A 20,097-nucleotide genomic window follows, 5' to 3' on the forward strand; every position below is an offset into this window, starting at 1 on the left:
GGGCGGGCAGGGGCAGGGGCTGCCGGCGCCCCCTGCCCGCGGCCAGGCCGCCGGTCGGCATGGCAACCGCCCAGGCCGCAGCCCGCCCGCCGCCTGCCCGCGCCGTGTTCCTCCCGCGGGGGCGGCCGCCGCAGGGGTCTCGGTCCGGCGGCGCCGTCCGCCGCTCCGCTACCCGGGCCCTCCACGGTCGGCGGCAGCCGCCACCGCCGCCGCCTCACCCGCCGGCCCCGGGAAGGGACTCCCCGCGCTCCCGGTGCGGGGGGAGGCCGCAGCCGCCGGGCTGTGCCCGCGGCGGGCAGGGCAAAGCCCGGCCCCAGCCCGGCTGCGCCAGCGGGGCCTGCCCGGGGTGGGAGAGGAGGAGGAGGAGGAGGAGGAGGAGGAGGAGGAGGAGGAGGAGGAGGAGGAGGAGGGACTCCGCAGCGGCAACAACTGACGTGTCCCCGCCATGGAGCTCGGCGTGATTCATCAGCGGCGGCGGGGCGGCAGCGGGACGCCGCGCACCATCCCCGCGTAGGCACGGCCGCGGCGGGGGCAGCCCCGGCAACGCTCTGTCGCCAGCACCCTCTTCTTCCTCCTGCTCCTCTTCCTTGTCTTCTTCATCTTTTTCCTCCTCCTTCTCCTTCTCCTCGCCGTCTGCTCCACTGCCCCCGCGGCTACGCGAGCATCCCGGGGGAGGCAAGATGGAAGAAATCCTGCGAAAGCTGCAGAAGGAGGCGTCGGGGAGCAAGCACAGGGCTATCAAGGAGAGCTGCACCTGGGCCATCGGTAAGGAGCCGCCGATGTACGGCTTTGTACGGGCGGGGGCAGGGAGACCCCCGCAAACTTGTTCCGCGCTGGCCGCTGAGCTTCCAGCGGGCGGGCGGGGACTGGAGCGCCGCCGGCGGTTCAGAACGCCCGGGGGGGAGCTCGGCGCTGCCGGACGGGGCGGTGGCACCTGCCGGCGGTCCCGGGGAGCATCCTGTGCCCCGCCACCCCCGCCTCCCGGGTCTGCTTCGCGGGTACTGCGGGGCAGGTGCGGGTATCAGCAGCTATCCGTTTCTGTGTATGTTGGGGTGGTGGTGTGTCATTTCTCTGAAAGCCCCCCCCCCCCCCTTCCTAAATCATCATTAAAAAAATCTCCAGTACAGTTCTAACTGCTGCCTTACATTCGGGCATCTATTTGGAAAGCTAGCTTTTTTTTTTTTTTTTGACTGGATTCCATGAGCTCTTTTATCCTTGCTGTATAATGGAAATAATGATCAATAAAATGAGATCTTCTTTTATAAGGGAATATGATCTTAGGTACGTTTCAGCATCCACCCGTTTCCAGAGATTGGATGTGACTTGAAGCGCTTTTGATGCTAACTAGCTGGAGCACTAGTCAGCAAGACCCTTAACTTACGTCAGCATAACTGTGATACTTGAAATTGCTTTAAATTTTTATTTGTCATCCATACACAGTTCCAGCAATCTGTGGTAGTTCATACCTGTTGCTGTCTTATTACTGGCCTTTCAGCTGGATGTTCCATGGGTTACTTTATTAATTGTGTGTTATCTTTGCACAGCAGCCATGCTAATATCCTCTGTGCTGTTCCAGGTTTAGTATACGTGCTGTCGAAGTGCTGATATGTGAAAGGGAGTTCACTGAGGAAAAGATAGTACTCGGTGCCTTTTTATTGAGCACCCAGTGTCCTCACAGGTTCATGCAAGTCTTTGGAGACTTGGAGCAGCAGTGATTGTTGTTCTGTCAGCTGGAGTAGATACAAACTTTAGGATTGTTGGTTGAGAGATTGTAGCAGATGTATTACTATGGTTGAACTCAAGAGTTTCTTTCAAAAGCCCTATTGTTTCCTTTGGTTGTACAGAAACCTTGGATTCTCCTGATGCTGCTATCAAGATACCTCCATATCAGCTAAGGTAGGAACTTTTAATGTTGAATCCTGTAGAGCTGTGAGTATTTGTAAAATTGAAGAAAAAATTTGAATTAAAAGTGAGGTAGTCAGAGGAAGGGGCTGAATGTATGTGGTTTCTTTGGTTTGTAGGTATACGTTCCTAGGCTGGTAGTAGTGGGTAATTTGCTTGATGAGTCCTTGGCCCCTAGCCATGGATGAAATGTAAGGAAATGTGTTAAAAGGGGCATAAGTATGTATAAAGGTGACCCTTGCTTAGAAAGGAGGACTGGCTTATGATCTAAAGAATTTTCCTTCTAAGTTACAGCCTTCAGTATAAGTGATGATGCTTCTCAGTCTTCTCAGTCTGTGTGTTTTCCTTTAAATCTACATCAGTTTTTGTTTACTGAAAAGAAATATTCTAGAAACTGGGAGGTTATATCATCATATAGCTAGGACATTGTGTAGGAACTAAAATCATACAGTTTCTATGCCTACTTCTTCCTTTAGCCTGCTAGTTTATCTTGAGTAAGCCTTCTCCCTTCTTCTTGCCTCCACTTGTACACTTATGAAATGGGGGAGGTGACACTGCCCTCATTTGTAGAGCATTTTGGAAATTCTGATCGCTATGGAGAAAGTAAACAGGCAAAACTATTCACTGTCCCTTCTGACAGAAACCGTTAGGAAGCATCAAAAGAAGATAGCAAGTGCACTGTTCAAAACAGGAAGACGCTATTTCACACAGCTTATAGTTAAGAAGTGGAAAGCTTAGGCCTTCCTTATTAGAGAACGTAATGGATGCTAAAAGTTTGCACGGGTTCAAAAAGCACCTCAACAAACGCGTGGAAGAAACTGACTGAAGTCTATCAGATGCAATGTATCACTTCTTATTCAGAAGTACTTTAGTCAGAGATGATTGAGTTTTTAAGAGAGTATATAGAAGTGTTGCTATAGATTTGTCCTGTCCTGTAGTCCTGGATATCTGCTATTAACTGCTGACAGAGGTGACACTTTTTTTAAACCATGGTATTACTCTCGTGGGAGGATTTATATCACCTCATTACTCCCCACTGCTCCTTTCAGATATGCTTGGTACAGCTTTTTGCGAGGAAAATTAGGGATTGAAGAGCTAGTTATTCCAGAGCAATCTCCAAACAGGGAAGAAGTAAGAGCAGTTCTTTTGCTGCTCTAAACTCCTGTCAGCTGCAGTCCCCAAGGGGCCTCAAGTCAATTGGGAATGGATGTAGCACAGGTCTGACATGACCAGTACCAGCCACATGCATCTCCAACACAGGTTGGGCAGCTGAGAACAGCTGGATTAGTAGTTTGCAGTAGCTCCATTAGAATTAGATTATGTTTAATTGGCACTGTGGTTGAACACTTAGCTTTTTGTCTTCCCATTTATCACCCTTCATCTTTAATACAGTGTATGGTCTCTGGTTTTAAGTACTATTCTCATTCCCTATGAATTAGTTAGCTGTTGCCACTTTTCTTCATTTTTTCACTTGCCTACTGCCTCTTCACAGATAAGCCTACCTTTTTCTCTTCTTCATCCAGTGTTCTTAATGTTGTATTTGTTTAGTTGGGTGTTTTTTTCCCCACTGTAAATCCTAATCTTTTTAAATAAAGCTAATACCTTCACAGGTGTAGCTGTGATGAAGTAAGCTCTTAACATTAGACTTGTCAGTAACAATGCACTCAATATTACTGGATGTTTTACAAAATGAAGAGTGCACTAGAGAATTTGAATAAAACCTTTGGTTGTGGGGTCCTTGGTATGGTTCTGCCATGCAGCCTCAGACAGTGTGGAAGATGTTGCTGTCACCAGTAGTCTGAGTTTACTTTTTATTCTCTACTAACAAGCTACTGTCAGACTCCGGATCAGCACACTCGGCCACATCTTGGGCTGGAGTTCACCTGGATGATGTGCAAATTAGATAAAAGTTCATCTTGTCTTGGTATTTCTTAAAGAACAGCACTGTGACACCTTGGTTCCTAACACTGTGAAAGAACAGCCTTGAAAATAGAGCAATGGCATTGACCAGAAATACAGCCAAGAGAGGTGCAGGATAGAGACATCCTGACAATGTCCCTTTCCTGCTTTCATCTTCATCAGGTGCAGATTGTATCATCTGCTGTAACACAGATCAGCCCCTGGCTGCTCATCTGCTTTGAATCTGCCACTCACCCTTTCTGCTATAATATTTTTGAGTGTAGTAGCAGAGCCTTGGGGATACGTTCTGGAATATTCCATGATACTAGAGTTAGAGTGAAAATACGTGTAATCCTTCCACCAAGTAACCTTAGTCCACAATTCATATCTGAATCCACAGCGGCCACGTGCTGAAAGTGTTAAAGGCAATATGGCAAATAGTTCAGGAGAAAAATACATATTTGCGAGGTCTCTTCCAAAAGCAGCAGCTGAATGAGTAGTTTGAGTACTGTATGTGCAGGGAGGACGTTCCAGCTTGTTTAGTAGGCAGGTTGGTTCTGTCCTTAGAATATACTGGATACAAGAAAAGGACATCAGCCCTTCTCTACAGTATATTTGGGGAAGTGCGTGGTCTAGGGCACATCTATACTGCATAAGAATGGGGGACAGATTCATGAGCTGCCATGTCCAGTTGAGGTAGATACTGGCTTGGTTTCAGAAACAGCGACTCTTACAAGTACCCCAGTCAGTATTGTTTCTGTTTCTCCACAGAGCAGCATCTGGCTTCCACTAGCGAGTTGTGGTGGTGTTACTGCCTTTTAACAAGGTTGGCCATGCCCTTACTTAAGTTTTTTTCCTTCTGGAACTGAAGAATGAAGTCTGCTTATGAGAATAAGAATGTGTAAACTGTATACTCCCTTTTTTTTTTTTTTTTTTTACTTAAAAAAATAAAAGGTCATCTGCTGCTTTTGACACCACAGTTCTAGATGAGTAGAGGTTCTTCATAATGTTTTCTTTTATGACTGTGATCCTTGCTTGAGAATGGGGAGGACTAGCTATCTCTTTGCATTTCCTCAGACTATGACTAGTTGAGTTCAAGGTTTTCCTCTTGTGTTATACCAGTTATACTTACCTCCATGATACTTGTGGGGTAGATTAATTCTATGTTCTGGCTTGCTTCTGACCCACATCCATAGCTTCCTCTCTTGTGTTGGGCCTCTGTTACTGAACACTGGACAAGCCACGTTATAGTTCCCTGAAGTCTGTGCAATTAGTTGCGGGGTTCAGCTGTAGCATTTGTATAGGAGCTGTTTGCAGCCCTTGTCCGGTAGCAGATTAGGTAGCACATGCCTGCTATGTCTGGGAGCACCTGGGGTGTTTTTGCCCCAAGGGAGTGCAGTGACTGGACATTCAGCCTGGAGTGTCATTCTGTAATTAGTTTGATAGAGGTCTATTGGGTATATCTTCAGGGCACTAAATGAGACTATTTTGCTGTTCTGCTTCCATTGATGTTAATTGGACTTATGAATCCAAATCCCAGTTAATGACTTTGTATATTAATTCTAGTGAGGGGCATTATTTAAATATCTCACTTCCTAAAAAAAATACAAATCTCCAACAAATATGGAGTTTCCCAGAGAGTCCTGTCAGCTCTGCCTTGAGATAGGACTATGTATGTGCTTTTTCAATACTTTCACTTGTGATCAGAGTATTGAGCAAGGGTATGAAATAATAAGGAAGATTAAAGTGGACCAGGAAGCAAATGACCTTAAGTCAGTTCAAGGCTTTGCCATAGATGTCCTGTGGATTCTTGAGAAGGAAGAGTCACATAATCCATTGGTAACTGGTCTGTTGTTGCCTGCCTAGTATGATGATGTTTGTTTCTGATGAACGGGTGTCCTGAAGATTGGATATATACTAAGTACGTAAGGAGGCTGGATGGATCACTTATAAATAATGCATTAGATAAAAGGGATTGATGTGCTGGTGTTTTAATTGCTGAATTGATCACATGGAAAATAGCTTAAGAGAGCTTCATGTCTGCCAGCAAACAATTGTTTGCTGCTAAGTTGGGCCGCATTCGCTTCAGTGTTTTCAAGATGACAAATTCTGCCCTAACCTACACTGAACAAGTCTCTCTTCTTTGCTAATTCGTGGCCAGTTTCTTCATTGTGATTTTAGAGGCTGAAATGTGATCCATAAGAGGTAACTGAACAGACACAAGAAAATGAACCTTGAAGAGAGTGTTTAATCAGAGCAGTTTAATACTCAAGAGTGTTATCTACATACCCGAGACTAAAATGAGAGGCTAGACAGCACTTGCCAGTCACATACTGGTTTGAAAAAACTTGGGTTTACCAGAGTTTCTTGGAATGCTTTATGCAATTAAGTCATGCCTTATAGGCTATGTAAAACTTAGTGGCTTTTTGTCAGCATGGACTTGGTGCTGCAAAGAGGAGGTTGCCTGGGACTTCTGAGGGAGGTTGTAGCTTGGTGGGTAGTTCAGCTGTTGTGTTTTGGTATTGCTGTCCTCACTGGAACTTGCAATCTTATCTACAGAATTTCTTACCACATCCCTGCCATTCTTCATTAGGATTTTTTTATTATTATCCTAAAGAGATTTTTCTTATAGTTCTAAGACATTTCCTATAATTTCCAGGTCTGTCATTGCTTTTCTTTTTTCCTGACCAGAACAATGGCAAAATATTTTTTTCCCTTTTTTCAGTTTAGCAGAAGCATCACTGCAGACTTGAGTTTGAGCTGTTCTGTGAGTTTGTGTGGCAGTTGTCTCTTTACTCTCAGAGAAATGTGGCTAAGTGCGGAAGAAGATGCATAGGCAAGACTCTCAATAGTATAAATTGCTGTTCATGCTAGTTTAAAGTTTCCCCTGTGGACTTTAAAGTAATGGCCATGAGACATGTTCATGACTGAGGTGTTCTGGTATAGTAACTGATGTAATTTACATTCCTTCAAAGAAGAACCAAAAGGGCTTTCCAAATGCTTACTTATCTCTTCAGCATATCTGTATACTGCATGTCTTTATACCTAAAAGTTTCAGAAAGTAATGGAAATCGAATGGAGGTACAGGCTCAAGCCTTCGGGCCATCAATTCTGGGCGCCTAATCAGAGAGAGATGGGTCCTCGCTTTCAGAGGTGCTGAGCAAGTCCTGTTTGTTTGTAGTGGTTCCTCTGTTACTGCAAAAGCTTGCATCCCTCTAGTATTTCACATTGGCCTTTCAAAAATAACCAGTATTTCTGGAGATTGCCGCTGAAAAGTCAGAAGTCAGTGGTGAGCAGGGTCTATTGTAATAACCAGCTTATGTCCAGTTCTGCCTCTCCTCTTTGTGTCCTGGTCCTATTCATGTTGTTACTAGTTTTTCAGGGCAATTTGTGAACTTTGGGAAGCCAGTGCAATGAAGAGCAGTCAGGACAGAAGGAAGCCTTAAACTTAGCTGAACTCTGAAATATCTATCCTGCTTGCACTTTTTTCCTATAGTCATGGAAATTTGGGGATGAGATTGGTATTTCTATTCTGCCATTTATTTTTGCATCTCTAGCTTTGCCTCTGACACACTTCTTGAGAAGTAGCTGCAGCTTATAAACTCTTAAATAAAACAACATGCTCACTCATTTTAGCTTACATGTGCTCAACAAATAATAAAAGCAGTAAGTGTGGTGTGAGCATCACCAAACATCTGTCATGGTTTAACCCCAGCCAGTAGCTAAGCCCCACACAGCCGCTCGCTCACTCCCCCCAGCAGAATGGGGGAGAGAATCAGAAGAGTAAAAGTGAAAAAACTCCTGGGTTGAGAAAAAGACAGCTTAGTAAGTAAAGCAAAAGCCACGTGTGCAAGCAAAGCAAAACAAGGATTCACTTGCAGAGCAAGGGTTCGTTCACTGCTTCCCATGGGCAGGCAGGTGTTCAGCCATCTCCAAAAAAGCTGGGCTCTGTCATGTATAACAGTTACTTGAGAAGACAAACACCATTACTCCAAACATTCCCCTCTTCCTTCCCCAGCTTTATATGCTCAGCATGATGCCATATGGTGTGGGATATCCCTTGGTCAGTTGGGGTCAGCTGTCCCAGCTGTGTCCCCTCCTGGATTCTTGTGCACCCCCAGCCTGCTCACTGGTGGGGTGAGAGGCAGAAAAGGCCCTGGCTCTGTGTAAGCACTGCTCAGCAGTAACTAAAACATCCCTGTGTTATCAACACTGTTTTGGTCACAAATCCAAAACACAGCACCCTACAAGGTCCTGTGAAGAAAATTAACTCTATCCCAGCCAAAACCAGCACACATCCAATGCCATAGAGACTTCAGATCTAGTTAGTTTTCCAGATAATTCATCCACTTAAAGAATCCTGAGGCTTGGGATGTGTTTTGGCTTCTCCATTGTGAAGAAATATTTGTGATTTCATCACTTCATTCTTCTCCCAATTACTTTATTTTGTTCATCGTTTCTGTTAGTTTCTTTCTACTGGGAGGAAGTGGATAGGGAAGCTGATATATATAGCAGATCCCCTGACCAGAAGAAAGGAGCGGGGAAGGAGGAACGACTGTCTGAGATATTTTTGGGGGTATTTTTAGCATACGTCTCTCTATATTACTCTTTCTTATTTTAAAACACTTTGCTTCCTGCTCTTGCTGTCACAACCACCTGACAGTAAGTGCTCCTGTGCTTTCCTCCTGAACGTGACTGCTGGATATGTGACTCACACTGCTCAGCCATTACACAGTTGCTATCTGGCATTCAGCAGGTGGCTGATGAGTTCCCTGGCAGGCATCTGGCCAAGAAGAGATTCTCGTGGCAGTGTGGATTGCTGAGCTGCATCTCTTGTGTTGGCAGTTTACAGGCTGGCTCCAGACTTTTGGGGGAATTTGTGTAGCCCATTTGGGTTTTGAATGGCATATATGCTCTGGCCTTGATTTAAAATGTTGCATTCCTAGTTCTAATGTTGGGAACTGGGTGAGGGGAGGAGATTAGTGTTTAGAAAGGCAGTGTGGCACTGTCTGATATAGTTTTTGGATCACTCTGCATGTTTAATCTGGGATATGTAACTGGCCCTATTTCTTGTCTGATGGGCAGGTATTTCTATCTCAGCAGAACTTTGCATCTGTTCTGGGACCCCAAAAGACAGCAGTGTTGGAGAGGAAAGGTGTGTACAGGGTCAGTTTCCATCATGCATGTCTGAACTCTTGCTGTCAAGGCAAGATTCCAAAAGTGTTGGAAGGCCTCTAGATCTAGGAGTCCCTAAAAACCTGTCAGCCAGGGTATCAAAGAAGGTGTGGTATTGTCATGGGAAAACGTGCGTGGTTTCGGAAAGATTATTTCCATGGCTCTTATTTGTGGGTTTGTGGGGGGGTTTTGTTTGTTTGTTTGTTTTAAAAAGGGCAGAGCTTGCTGTTTCTGAAACTAACTTTCTGCCCTTCCTGATGTTCCTTGTAGTAGTGAAGCTTAATATTTACACTGCGTTGGGTCTTTGTTCCCTTTACGGATTCTTCTGAAAGTTCATTCTAGATTTGTGACAAAAGCCCACAGCGTACTGGTTTTGGCTGGACTAGAGTTGATTTTCTTCACAGGAGCTGGTAGGGTGGGAGTGCGGAGCAGCTGGGTGGGGCTGAGCTGCCTATTGGGGTTAACCCCCAGCTTACAGTTACTGTGGGATGTACATAATTCAGTACTGGAATAGCACCAATAAAAAGTGAGAGCAGCCATCATTTTTAGTGTTGTCTAATTTCTAACAACAAATGCAACTGAAATATTGCCCTAAGGGTCTAAGGATGATAAAGGGATAGCAAAGTGTGTGTTTGTTTTAAACATCTGATCACTTCTAATGCTTGCAAAGAAGAAAGTGAGAACATTGGGAGGCTGTAGATAATTGCCTTAGAGAATGAAATATGGTTGGGCAGGGGAACCAGGAGGTGGAAGAGAAGTGGCACTAAAACTGAGAGGACTGTTTTCCTACTAATTGAGGCTTGACCCTGCTGTGGTCTTTGTGTGATGCTGTGCAAGTCATGACTTTTCTTTGTTTCGAAAATGAAGGGGTTAGTGGGAACAACAGAAGTATTTTATCACAGTTCTTTTATTTACATTCCATGGAAAGTAACAAGGCTGCAGGAAATGGACTACCTTTGGTTTCCTTGAATGTTTGTTTGCTTAAGAAATTGAATATGCTAAGGTGCAGTGAGTATAAAATTACATAATGTGTTGCAAATGTGGGGATATTTTTAACAACCATCCCTTAGGTCTGTCAAGATTTAGCATTACACTGCTGTGAAAGTTGAATGGAACTGCAGATTGCAGCATTAACCTTCAAAATGTAACTAGTAATGACCAGAAATATACCTCATCCTCCCATTTCTTAGTCAAACTGTTTTATAACTAACTCTAGGCCATCCAGCTGTAATGGAGAAAATAAGGTCGTCAACAAGACGTCTGTGCAGTAGTACCTCTGTGTTTCTTTTCTGTCCCCTCAGTCCTACCCTGTCCCAGCATTGTAAAACTTCTGATGGAATTGTAATTCTCATAAGATGCTTTATTTAGTGTTTTCAGTGTACTGAAACTTTGAAACAAAAAATGTTTTCACTGGAAAAATCCTCAGCTTCCCTTCAAGGCTTACCAAATATAGGGAAGAGAGGTTTCATGGAACAGCTTGATAAGCTTTCAAAATTGTAGGTTGAGCAAGTCCAGCGTGTGCTCTACCTCAGGCCAGGAGGTGTACATTAAGGATGGATATTCTGCTCCTCACCTCATCTTCATGCTGTGCTTCAAATGATAATCAATAAAATGACCTAAAGGGTACAGGTTGCTTCATAATGAAGACCTTGTGAGGTTTATGTGTGTCATCAGATTCCTTAAGAGCAGAGTTAGTAAGTCGCTGTCATACCTTGTGCAAAAAGGGCAAAAATCTACTTGGGTTAATGTTGTAGGGAGAGTGATGATATTGTATCACAGAGAGATTACACTACAGCTTTGGAGACTGGAAGCGTCCTGATTAATATTTTGGCCTTGTCCACTTTAATATTGTATAGAATCTTTTGTTGTCTTTCTTCCTCTCCTCTCAAGCAAATGTACATTGTGTGCTTCTGTTTTTTGTTTTGTTCTGTTTCAGTTTCATCTTGACAACAGTATCAGGCTCCAATCTAGGAACTTTGTATTGAAATCAAGACATTATTAGCGAGTACAGCAAGGAAGCAAATGACCTTATGAGCGCTCTCCAGCTGAGTGACTGTGAGCTATTTAATTATGATTGTATGAATTCTGTGGTCTCGGCTGCATTAGGCTGGATGGAAGATTAAACTGTTCGTGTTTGCCTTTCCCATGAGTAGAGCTATACTTCTGCTGCTATGGTAAATCCATTTCTCTTGGAAAGTGTGTAAATAACAAAAACTAGAAATGCCACTGTGTCACTTGTTAAATACCAGGCAGTATTAAATTGCAGTCTCATTCAACATTCCAGGTTTGAAACAAACTGTATGAACTTATATTTAGATACTATTCCTCACTTCCTTTTCCCTGTGCCATGAAGCGTCCTCTGATAAGCAACTCATATGCTTCCCTCCAGAGGCAGGTTCATTTAAGCGTTAGGTGATTACTTTGAGTCTTGGGTTGGAAAGCAAAAGGACTGAAGGGAAGAGGGAATACATGAAGCAAATGAAAAATGAAATACTGAGCTGGAGGAGAAACTCAGAGGAAACTGCAAGAGACAGCTGATGTCAGCAGCTGAGGTGAGAGAGAATTGGATACAGAAAGAAAAGGAGAGTTAAACCTCAAGTCGGATGAAAAGAAGCCTTTCCATTGTAACTGGATAAAAGTGAAGAGTTTTGTACTGTGTGCAGAGAAAAAGAAAAAGAATTTTTTTTAAAAAAGAAGCTGCAAGTGGTGAAGAAGAAAAATTAAAATGCTTTCAGCCAGAAATTATAAAGTTATTAGTAAAGGTGGAACCTCCCCTGGTTATGTGAGAGGTAAATCTCTTGACATGGGAAACATGCATAGAAGTGTCTCTATGAGTAACTGGAGTAATCCTGCCCCTGCTGAAGCATGTCAGAATTTATATCAACACAGTAGGATAGCAGTCTCTCAACTGTTTGGGTTTTTGTTTGGTTTTGGTTTTTGGTGGTGGGGTGGTTTTTTTTGTTTTGTTTTTGTTTAGTTTTTTTGCCTGTCAACTGCAACCCCGACTGCTTGTATTTTCTTATGTAGTGCTGTAACACCAAAGTTGTCTTAACAGTGCATGATCATCTTGTATTGGTATCATAAGTATGGTATCATCATCACACCTTCATAATTTATTGTTTTTTTTACTTGAAAACAAGGGTTCTGACTGAAGGGTCTCAGATTTTGTCTGTTATCCTATTGCTCTAAGAGGTGTCTGAGTACTGTCAACACACTTGTATTTGCACAGAGGTTCAAATTTTAGTGATGGAGGGGTCTGTTGTAGTCATCTGGTCTGACTTCCTGCATTGTGGAGGCATGAGAACTTGCCCTATATTTGTGTGCTGGAAGCTCCAAACTTCTATCTGAGCTCAGCTGTGATACTCTTCGTAAGAGGGACAGTCGTATTTCTATGTATTCTATTTCAAAGATAAAATGAATCATTTTTCTAGAATGTGAGCAAGGACATAAAATCTCCTTTCTTCTTGAAGAGCTGCTGCTTGAAAAAGGATGTATTTAATTCCTTTTCCTCCTCCAGGTTTTAAGTACTTGCATTATGAACCGTAAAGTTGTTGGTGGATTCTTTTATCAACATTCTCTAAGCTAGCACAGGAAAAGATGAGTTATGGTTCTTTCTACTTTTATATGTACATGTGTTCATATATGCACTGCTGGAATTTGTTTTATACAATTAAATCATCCCCTTTTGTGTAGGGACAGTATTTGATTGTTTGGTTTATTTAAGGATAACGGCTGGGAGTACCTCCAGAATTCTGAGAATTCATCTTTGCCATTTATTTTCTCGTGGTGGGCCAACTTTTCTGCTTGAGTGAGTGAGGCTAATGGAGTTACACCCTGTGATACTTTGTTCATTTTAAGCAGCCAAGACTGAGGAGCTCTTCTGAACTGCCAGTGTTACTGGGACTGAAAAATGGCAGACTCTTTGTGACTGCTATTTTGCCTAACAAACAGCGTATCAGAAAACGGCAACAACCGTGAATCAAATTCTTACCTGTTCTTTGACTGGGCTGTGAATTATGCTGTGGGGTGCAAATTACATGCTGATAAGGCCCCGAGGTTCTGAATTTTGCTGCTTCTAGGTAATTTTCAGGGGGAAGATAATGCAGAGAGATGTCTTATTTTTAATCCCTCTTTATTTTTAATCCTGTTTCTGAAAGCTAATATGGTTATCACTATTTGCATGAAGGGAAATAACTCCTACAGTGGTGCCAAATAGTTCTTTTATAGCACCCCCTTCCCTAAGTCAGTATGGTGGAGATGAAGGCCAGCCATGAGACTGTTTCAGGCACTAACAAGGAGGAGTTAAGACTGGGCCATTTCCTATCTTCATTACAATTTTTCATCATGAGAGTGAATTAATGAGCCATTATTCTCTTCCCACTAAAGGCTTTTTCCACTACAATGAGGATAGAAAGATTTTTATTATCTCTTACTTATGATCTCTTACTTAAAATAGTAATCTGTCTTGCTCTGACCTTTTTGGCAGTCAGTTTTGACTGGCCTGTTGTAGCATCCCTTGTGACAGACCTGCAGGGAAGGAGGTAGGTTGATGAGCCATGGCAAACTCAGACTACTAGAAAGGTCATTGTAACCCAGCGTGCTGAATATAAAGGCTATTTTTGTTGTTGTGACTCATTCTGCAGTTTACGAAGCTGACAGTCATGGTGTGGGGTAGCTTAGGAAGGACAACGTGCTCCTGGAGATACTCGTCCTGGATTACGCACTTGGTTTTGTCTCTGTTTTGCTTGACCCTGGGCAGGTCACTTGGGATTCAGTCCGTATACCACGGAGGCCTAGGGACAAAACTCCAGGTAGCCTCAGTAGGAACAGGACTGGGTCTTTGTCCATGGTGCTCACTGCATACCCTGTGTTTTGCACATAACAAGGTCCACACTTACCAAATGCTGTTTTCTCTAATGGAGTGCCTGTTAGTGCAAATGACTACTGGTTTCTAGTTACCTTAGATTATATATTTATACACACATATATTTTAATTGGTCTCTGGGTCAGGACAGGAGAGTGGTTGGCACTCTCTGTTTTGAAGGGAGTGGGCTGCCATCATGTTATACTCATTTGTTCAGTATTGATGCATTATACCAGATTTGAATATAAACACTGTGATTAGGAAAGCTGTTTTCAGGTCTCTGTAATTACTTTCTGTGCTGTAAAATCATTCTTCCAGACCCTTGTTCTGCAGTGACTCTCACCATATCCTTTGCACGGGTGACCTTAGACAGCAGCAGCAGGTAAAGAGTGATCCATGTCTTGTCTTCTGCTGTCAGGGAAAGGACACTACAACCAGGATCTGTTATTGGTGCCTCTTTTTTTTGTTTTGTTTTGTTTTTCCCCTTCCCTCCACCCCTTTTTTTGGGGGGTGGGGTGTGTGTGTGTTTTATTTATTAAACTGAGCTGTCTTTTGAGAGCACTGCTCTGTGGATGTATGCAAACAATGCAGTTAGTATGGATTTCAGCATAGTACACCACTTATATCTGAGCACGTCCTTTTTCTTCACTATCATTCCTTCTTTACACTGTCTCAACTTCTTTTTTCTCTCTTGCTTCTGTTTTCATTGCTTTGTTTCATCTGTCAATGCCCAGGACACCTTATCCTGAAGCTTTTGTAGCTTCCCCTCCTCCAAGTCAAAGGTGCTCCCTTCCTTTCATGCCCCCTCTGTGTTGTACTCTACTCATCTCATTCAGGGTTAAGTTGGTATTTGTGCCTAAAACTGTATGTGTATATATTTCCACACTTGCATGTATCAGTATGGAAACTTAGGAGTTCCAGTGTGAAACTAGTTTCTGTGCAGTAACGTAAATGAAAAACATTCTGAAATGTTTTTTGAAGTATATTGATGTGCAGCAGCTTATTCTGAGAACTCCACACATGTAAAATATCTTACGTGTGTAGCACTACAAAACCTGAACGAATTGTCACTTGACGGTATAAAACTGCAGACAGTGGAGTTAGCAATGAGATCCCATGGCATGGGACCACTCAAAACAGGGTGGAATTTTAAAAGGACTCTAAGGTATAAAAGGAAACCACAATCTCTTTCTTCGTTGCACTCTGAGACCAAATTCTGGTCTGCGTTGTCTCTTGTGCAGCCTTACTGAATGCAGTTCTTAAGTGGTAGACCTCTCCCATTCTGCCTGAGGATTATCTGCCATGTCCTTCTGTGTTCTCATACTAGCAGATGATGCATTTAAATGTCAGGTCGAACTGAAGTGTGGAAGATGCTAAAGCTAATCAGACATTGTGAGGTATCTCTGCAGGTGTTTTATAGCTGTAGCATGGAAATGCTAAAGATTTAATCGACTGAGTCTGTAACAAGAACAGGAAGTGACACAACGGCAGTTCATTTTCTCCAAGAATACAGTGGGAATATAGGCTGCAGCAACCTTAATTAGATTTTCAGTTAAACATTTTTAGCAAGGATGGGAAGTTCAGCTAATTGAATCTGTTCTAATTTCCATCCTCCTGTTTGTCATTTTTTGCTCTTCATTTTGGGACATATCTCAAGAAACAGCTCTCATTGTTCTCTGCTCATTGCAGTATGTGATGACAGATGGTAGGCAACATGCTGGTGTGCAGGGCAGCTACACATAAGCCATAGGAGCTCCCACCTGTCTTCATTATAATGAAACTGAACTGGATCCACTCCAGTGGCTTATGACTGCCTTCCCTTTTCCTCCCAGTCTCCATCCGCTTTAATAGGAGAATAAGTTTGTTGTGTATTCATAATACCGCAAATGTTTATATGCCGTTTCTGTGAACTGTAGAAAGTCTAAAACAAATGTGGTGTTCTGCCCATAAGAGGTGCAGGTCTAAATGATCATCAGTTTTTAGGATCTGTGCAGTTAGTACTATACACTGTTGTGATTTCTGCCCCACCCTGCCCCTCTGTTTTTCCTGTGTGTGGCTGATTGAGTACCAGTTAATGCACAGGTACCTTGTTTTGGCACCTCTTGATCTACTAATTTCAAATGTGAGTTCTCTCCCAGAAGGTGATAGTGACAGCCTCTTTTAAAAGAGAGAGTATGTCAAAGTCACAGTGTAAAAGTTAGCACTTAAAGGTGCTTTGTGGGTTAGAGATATATTGCTGTGACACTTCTCTAAACTAGGAAGACCTATCACAATTTATCTGCATGCTACATATGTTCCCAGATCGAGGCAAAGCTGGCAGTAGATACACAGGTGGTAGCCAGCTCTGTACTGGCTAAAGAATTACTGTCTGAACCCTGGAGTAGATGTTTTGGCAGTTTCTGTAGATCTGGATGATATGACAGTCTGTGAGGAAGTATTTCCTAGATGTTCTGTAGTTCAAGCTGTTTTGGATGCTAAACTCACAGGTTTTAAGAGTTAGTTAAATTGATTCCAGAAACATTTAAGAAAGGAGCTTCTGAGAAAATTGGGCTTTGTGCCTGCCTGTTTCTCAGAATATCATAAATGAAGCAAATGCTTAGCTTTCAGTAAGAAACCTATTTTAAGATACACAGGTAGTCTGCCTCAGGTTCTTTAGAAATCTGTGAAAAGCTTCTTTTGGTGTTATGCCAAATAGCCTTTTACAAATTCCCATAATCTGGAAAGAAGGTACAAATATGAAAAGATCTGCAGATTCTCAAGAGGTCTTTGCCAAGCACAGAAGCTTGCTAGACTGCCTAACTGAGCCATGCTTGTGACTCTAAAGTCTTTATCATTAAAGGAAGGGGTTGCATTTCACAGAGCAAAGAGCAGATTTATGTCCCTTGAGGCAGCTTGTGATTTGTGCTTTTTTGGGAAAGGCAGAGAGAAAGGAATACCAACTGAACACACCCAAAATAGAGTTGACTTTTCAGAGTGAACATTCATTCCTCTCTGCAAGCAGGATCTGCTGAAGGAGTTACAAGCTAGGTTCCCCAAAGCAGAGACAGCCAGTGTTTGGTAATCTCCACTTAAGTTTTTTAAAAAGTTTAGGTTGTAGATGGCCAGTTTTGGAGGGAGGTTGGCAGGTTATGGGCAAACTGTGGCAAAACATGACATTAGGTAGCTTTGACAATATGTCTGAAACTCCAGTAATCACTATTGCTCTAACCTAGGGCTTCTCCTTAGCCAGATATGAAGGGAAGATTTGTGAGAGGAGCAGAATATGCACACTAGCCTACTGCATGTAATGCATTCATATCAGAACTTGAACCTTTAGAGTTGTAGGAATGTTAGTCAATACTTTGGTTTTGTATACTTCTGGGCGAATGAACTATTCTGAAACTTAAGTGAATCCAGGTCAAAGGCGGCTCACAGGAGCAAAAGAGGAAAACCTCTTCATTCTGGTATTTTTAGAAATTAAACATCTTTGACTCTGCTTTGAGAAGGCAAGGGTTTTGGTGTGTGCTTGAATGCATTGAGACTTGACAAAGAAGAATACTTCAGAGGGAACAACTACCTGAAAGGGTGTTGTAGTGAGGTGAGTGTTGGTTTCTTTTCCCAAGTTACTAGTGATAGGATGAGAGGAAATGGCCTCAAATCACACCAGGGGAGGTCTAGGCTGGATATTTGGAAAAATTTCTATACTGAAAGAGCGGTCAGGCATTGGAACAGGCTGCCCAGAGAGGTGGTGGAGTCACCATCCCTGGAGGTGTTCAAAAAATGTGTAGATATGGCACTTTGGGGCATGGTTTAGGAGGCATGGTGGTGCTGGGTTGTTGATGATCTTAGAGGTCTTTTCCAACCTTAATTATTCTATGATTCGAAGTCAGGGCTTTTTTTTTTCCAGTTAGGTAGGAAGAGACTCAACTAGTCATTTTCTGTTCCTTCTTACTTTGCACACACTTGTCTCCATGGAGAGGAAATTAATGCAATTCCAAAAGAGCTCCTTGGGGTGCAGTGCAGGCAGTTGGAGAACTAAGACTCTTAAGGGCTGGCACAGAATGGTTTGCCATAAGCAAGTTTGTCTATACAAATGCAAAAATAGACCCTGTATGTACAGATAAGTGCCTGTTATGATATGGGGCCTAATGAAGTGTTGCAGACCTTCAGGGAGACTGCAGTGGGTCATGGGCTGAGTATCTCTGATCAGGAATGTTTCCTGCCAACTAGCAAGATTTGCTTAAAGGGCTTGTGGTTACTAGGGCTGCAGCAGCTGAGGAACACCTTCTCTGATAAGGAGCAAGGAGTAAAGAGACAAGTGGTAGCTCCGGGCCCTGTTTGGTTTGGTCACCAAATGAAAAAAAAATCAGTATCTGAGCACTGAGGCAAGTGGTGGTAATAATTAGTGGTAATAATAACTTACTAGTGATTTATTTTCATAATCAGAAAATGGTGTTATTCTATAATCAAAGTGCAGCTTAGTCGTACTTCTAGCACATGCTAATTCAGGTGTAAACCAAACTCAGTGTACATTTGGTTTTGGCTACACCATTTATAGTTGCAGGGAGCTAATATAACAGGACACACTTGTACTGTAAAGGAGGCCGGAGACCAAAACTTGGCTAATAGGAAGTGGATTATGAAACCACTTTCCTGGCAACCTGAATATTAAACAGAAGGTGACTAAGTGTAATGCTTATCATACTGAGTCGGAGGACTACTGTGGATCCCTTCTTTATGCTTTGCACATTCATGCATGCACACAGAGGGCTAACAGCTGGGAAGTATTTTGTGATATTTCAATTTAAAAGCCATTCTTAATGGTATGTGAAGAAATATGCCAGCTTTCTTTAGAGGGTAAAAGTGCTTTGCAGAGTTTTGAAATTCTTCTTGATTACTTGCATAATCTTCTTGATTACTTGATAACACTTGCATACCAAGTGTTATTTTACTGAAAGTGATACAGCCATTCTGGAACATTACTCCTTTGAATATCAATTTTAGTTCCATTGTTCCCTCTCACTTTTATTTTTTTTAATCTTCCTCAGGGAGAAGTGTCTCCTTCCTCTCCAACTGGCTCTGGAATCGAAGAGCATGAAACTGGCCCAACAGGCTCTAGCAGGGATGCAGGTATGACTTGAGAGTGTGGGTGTGTTAGTAGGCAGTGGGTGTCAGGGAAATCTAGTCTCTTCTTTTGAAAAATACTACAGAAAAAGTGTCTGTCCTTGGGTGGACCTAACAATGGTGTTTGTGTTTCTGTAACAATGTTCAGAAGTTAGGATGCATGTAAAGGCTGGTGATTCTGAGGAAGCTAAAAATGTTCTGGACATCGGTGGGAGTTCATGGCTTTCAGTGTTGAAATGGAGATATACTTTTCTGTGCGTGGCCCTGTGCTACTCTCAGCCAGCTTTGCCACTGCTAAATGTCTTAGAAATTAAACTGAGTCAAGTTTTTCTGTTTTCTTTGATTAGAAGAGAGGACTGCAGTGCTTGAAAGATGGAGAGGTTAATAGAGGATCTGGGAGCTGCATTCTCTGTGTGGGCACTTCCCAGGGGTTTTTGTACACTGAAAACAGTAGGAGTAGCATCTGATTTGGAAGTTTAGTAAATGAAAAAAAACCAAACCAGCAGTGCAGCACAAGCAACAGAAAGACTCTCTTGGGTTTGACAGTATAAAAACTAAACCAGTTTACTTTTATTTTAACTGGACAAATGAGTATGTATCAGTAAATACATATCACTAGGGGGATGCTAGTTGAGGAAAAGGCTGGTGCACAGCTGAGGTGTAAAAGGCATGCCACTATTTTCCAAAAAGAAATTTCTCCCTCAGAGGGCAAGCATGAAGTTGTTTTGTGAGTATAAGGGTGTAATGGATCGTTCAGATTCACTTAATTCAGCATACGAGGTGTCAGGCATTTGGTTAGAGAGTGCCCTATATTGTGGCACTACACGATTGTAGGAGGTTCTAGCTAAGGTAAAAAGGTACTTTCTGAATTACTTTGTGTAATTATCAGGCCCTGCCAGAAGACACATATCACCTTCCTGCAGCGTAGTACTCTGGTCCCACTCTGAGATCCTGTGCCCTGTGTTTCAGATATGAGAAGTGTGGGGGTAGGGGAGGTTGCTTTTAAAGTGAAAGCAGCAACAGTAGACTAGTGGGACTTGGATATATGTCCACTCTTGTACTGGTGCAGGTATGCCTGTTAGAAGAACATTGTAGAGTGATGATCAAGAATAGTGGAAAAATTATGAATGACCCACTGTCCACTGTAGTATAAG

At 42.8% G+C, this 20,097-nt stretch overlaps 1 protein-coding gene across 2 annotated transcripts in view; it reads left to right on the forward strand.

Annotated features, from left to right (window-relative positions):
• Positions 1-399: 399 nt before the first annotated feature.
• ARFGEF3 (ARFGEF family member 3) overlaps positions 400-20,097 on the forward strand; it is a 93,384-nt gene continuing 73,686 nt past the window's right edge. For both annotated transcript variants that reach the window (XM_075087747.1, XM_075087748.1), the window contains exons 1-3: positions 400-765; positions 1,845-1,896; positions 18,868-18,949. In XM_075087747.1, coding sequence (XP_074943848.1) covers positions 681-765; positions 1,845-1,896; positions 18,868-18,949 — 219 coding nt within the window. In that variant the 5' untranslated portion in view covers positions 400-680. The remainder of the gene's footprint in view (positions 766-1,844; positions 1,897-18,867; positions 18,950-20,097) is intronic.

This window comes from Phalacrocorax aristotelis, chromosome 3 (genome assembly GCF_949628215.1).
Source record: "Phalacrocorax aristotelis chromosome 3, bGulAri2.1, whole genome shotgun sequence".
NCBI classification, from domain to species: Eukaryota; Metazoa; Chordata; class Aves; order Suliformes; family Phalacrocoracidae; genus Phalacrocorax; species Phalacrocorax aristotelis.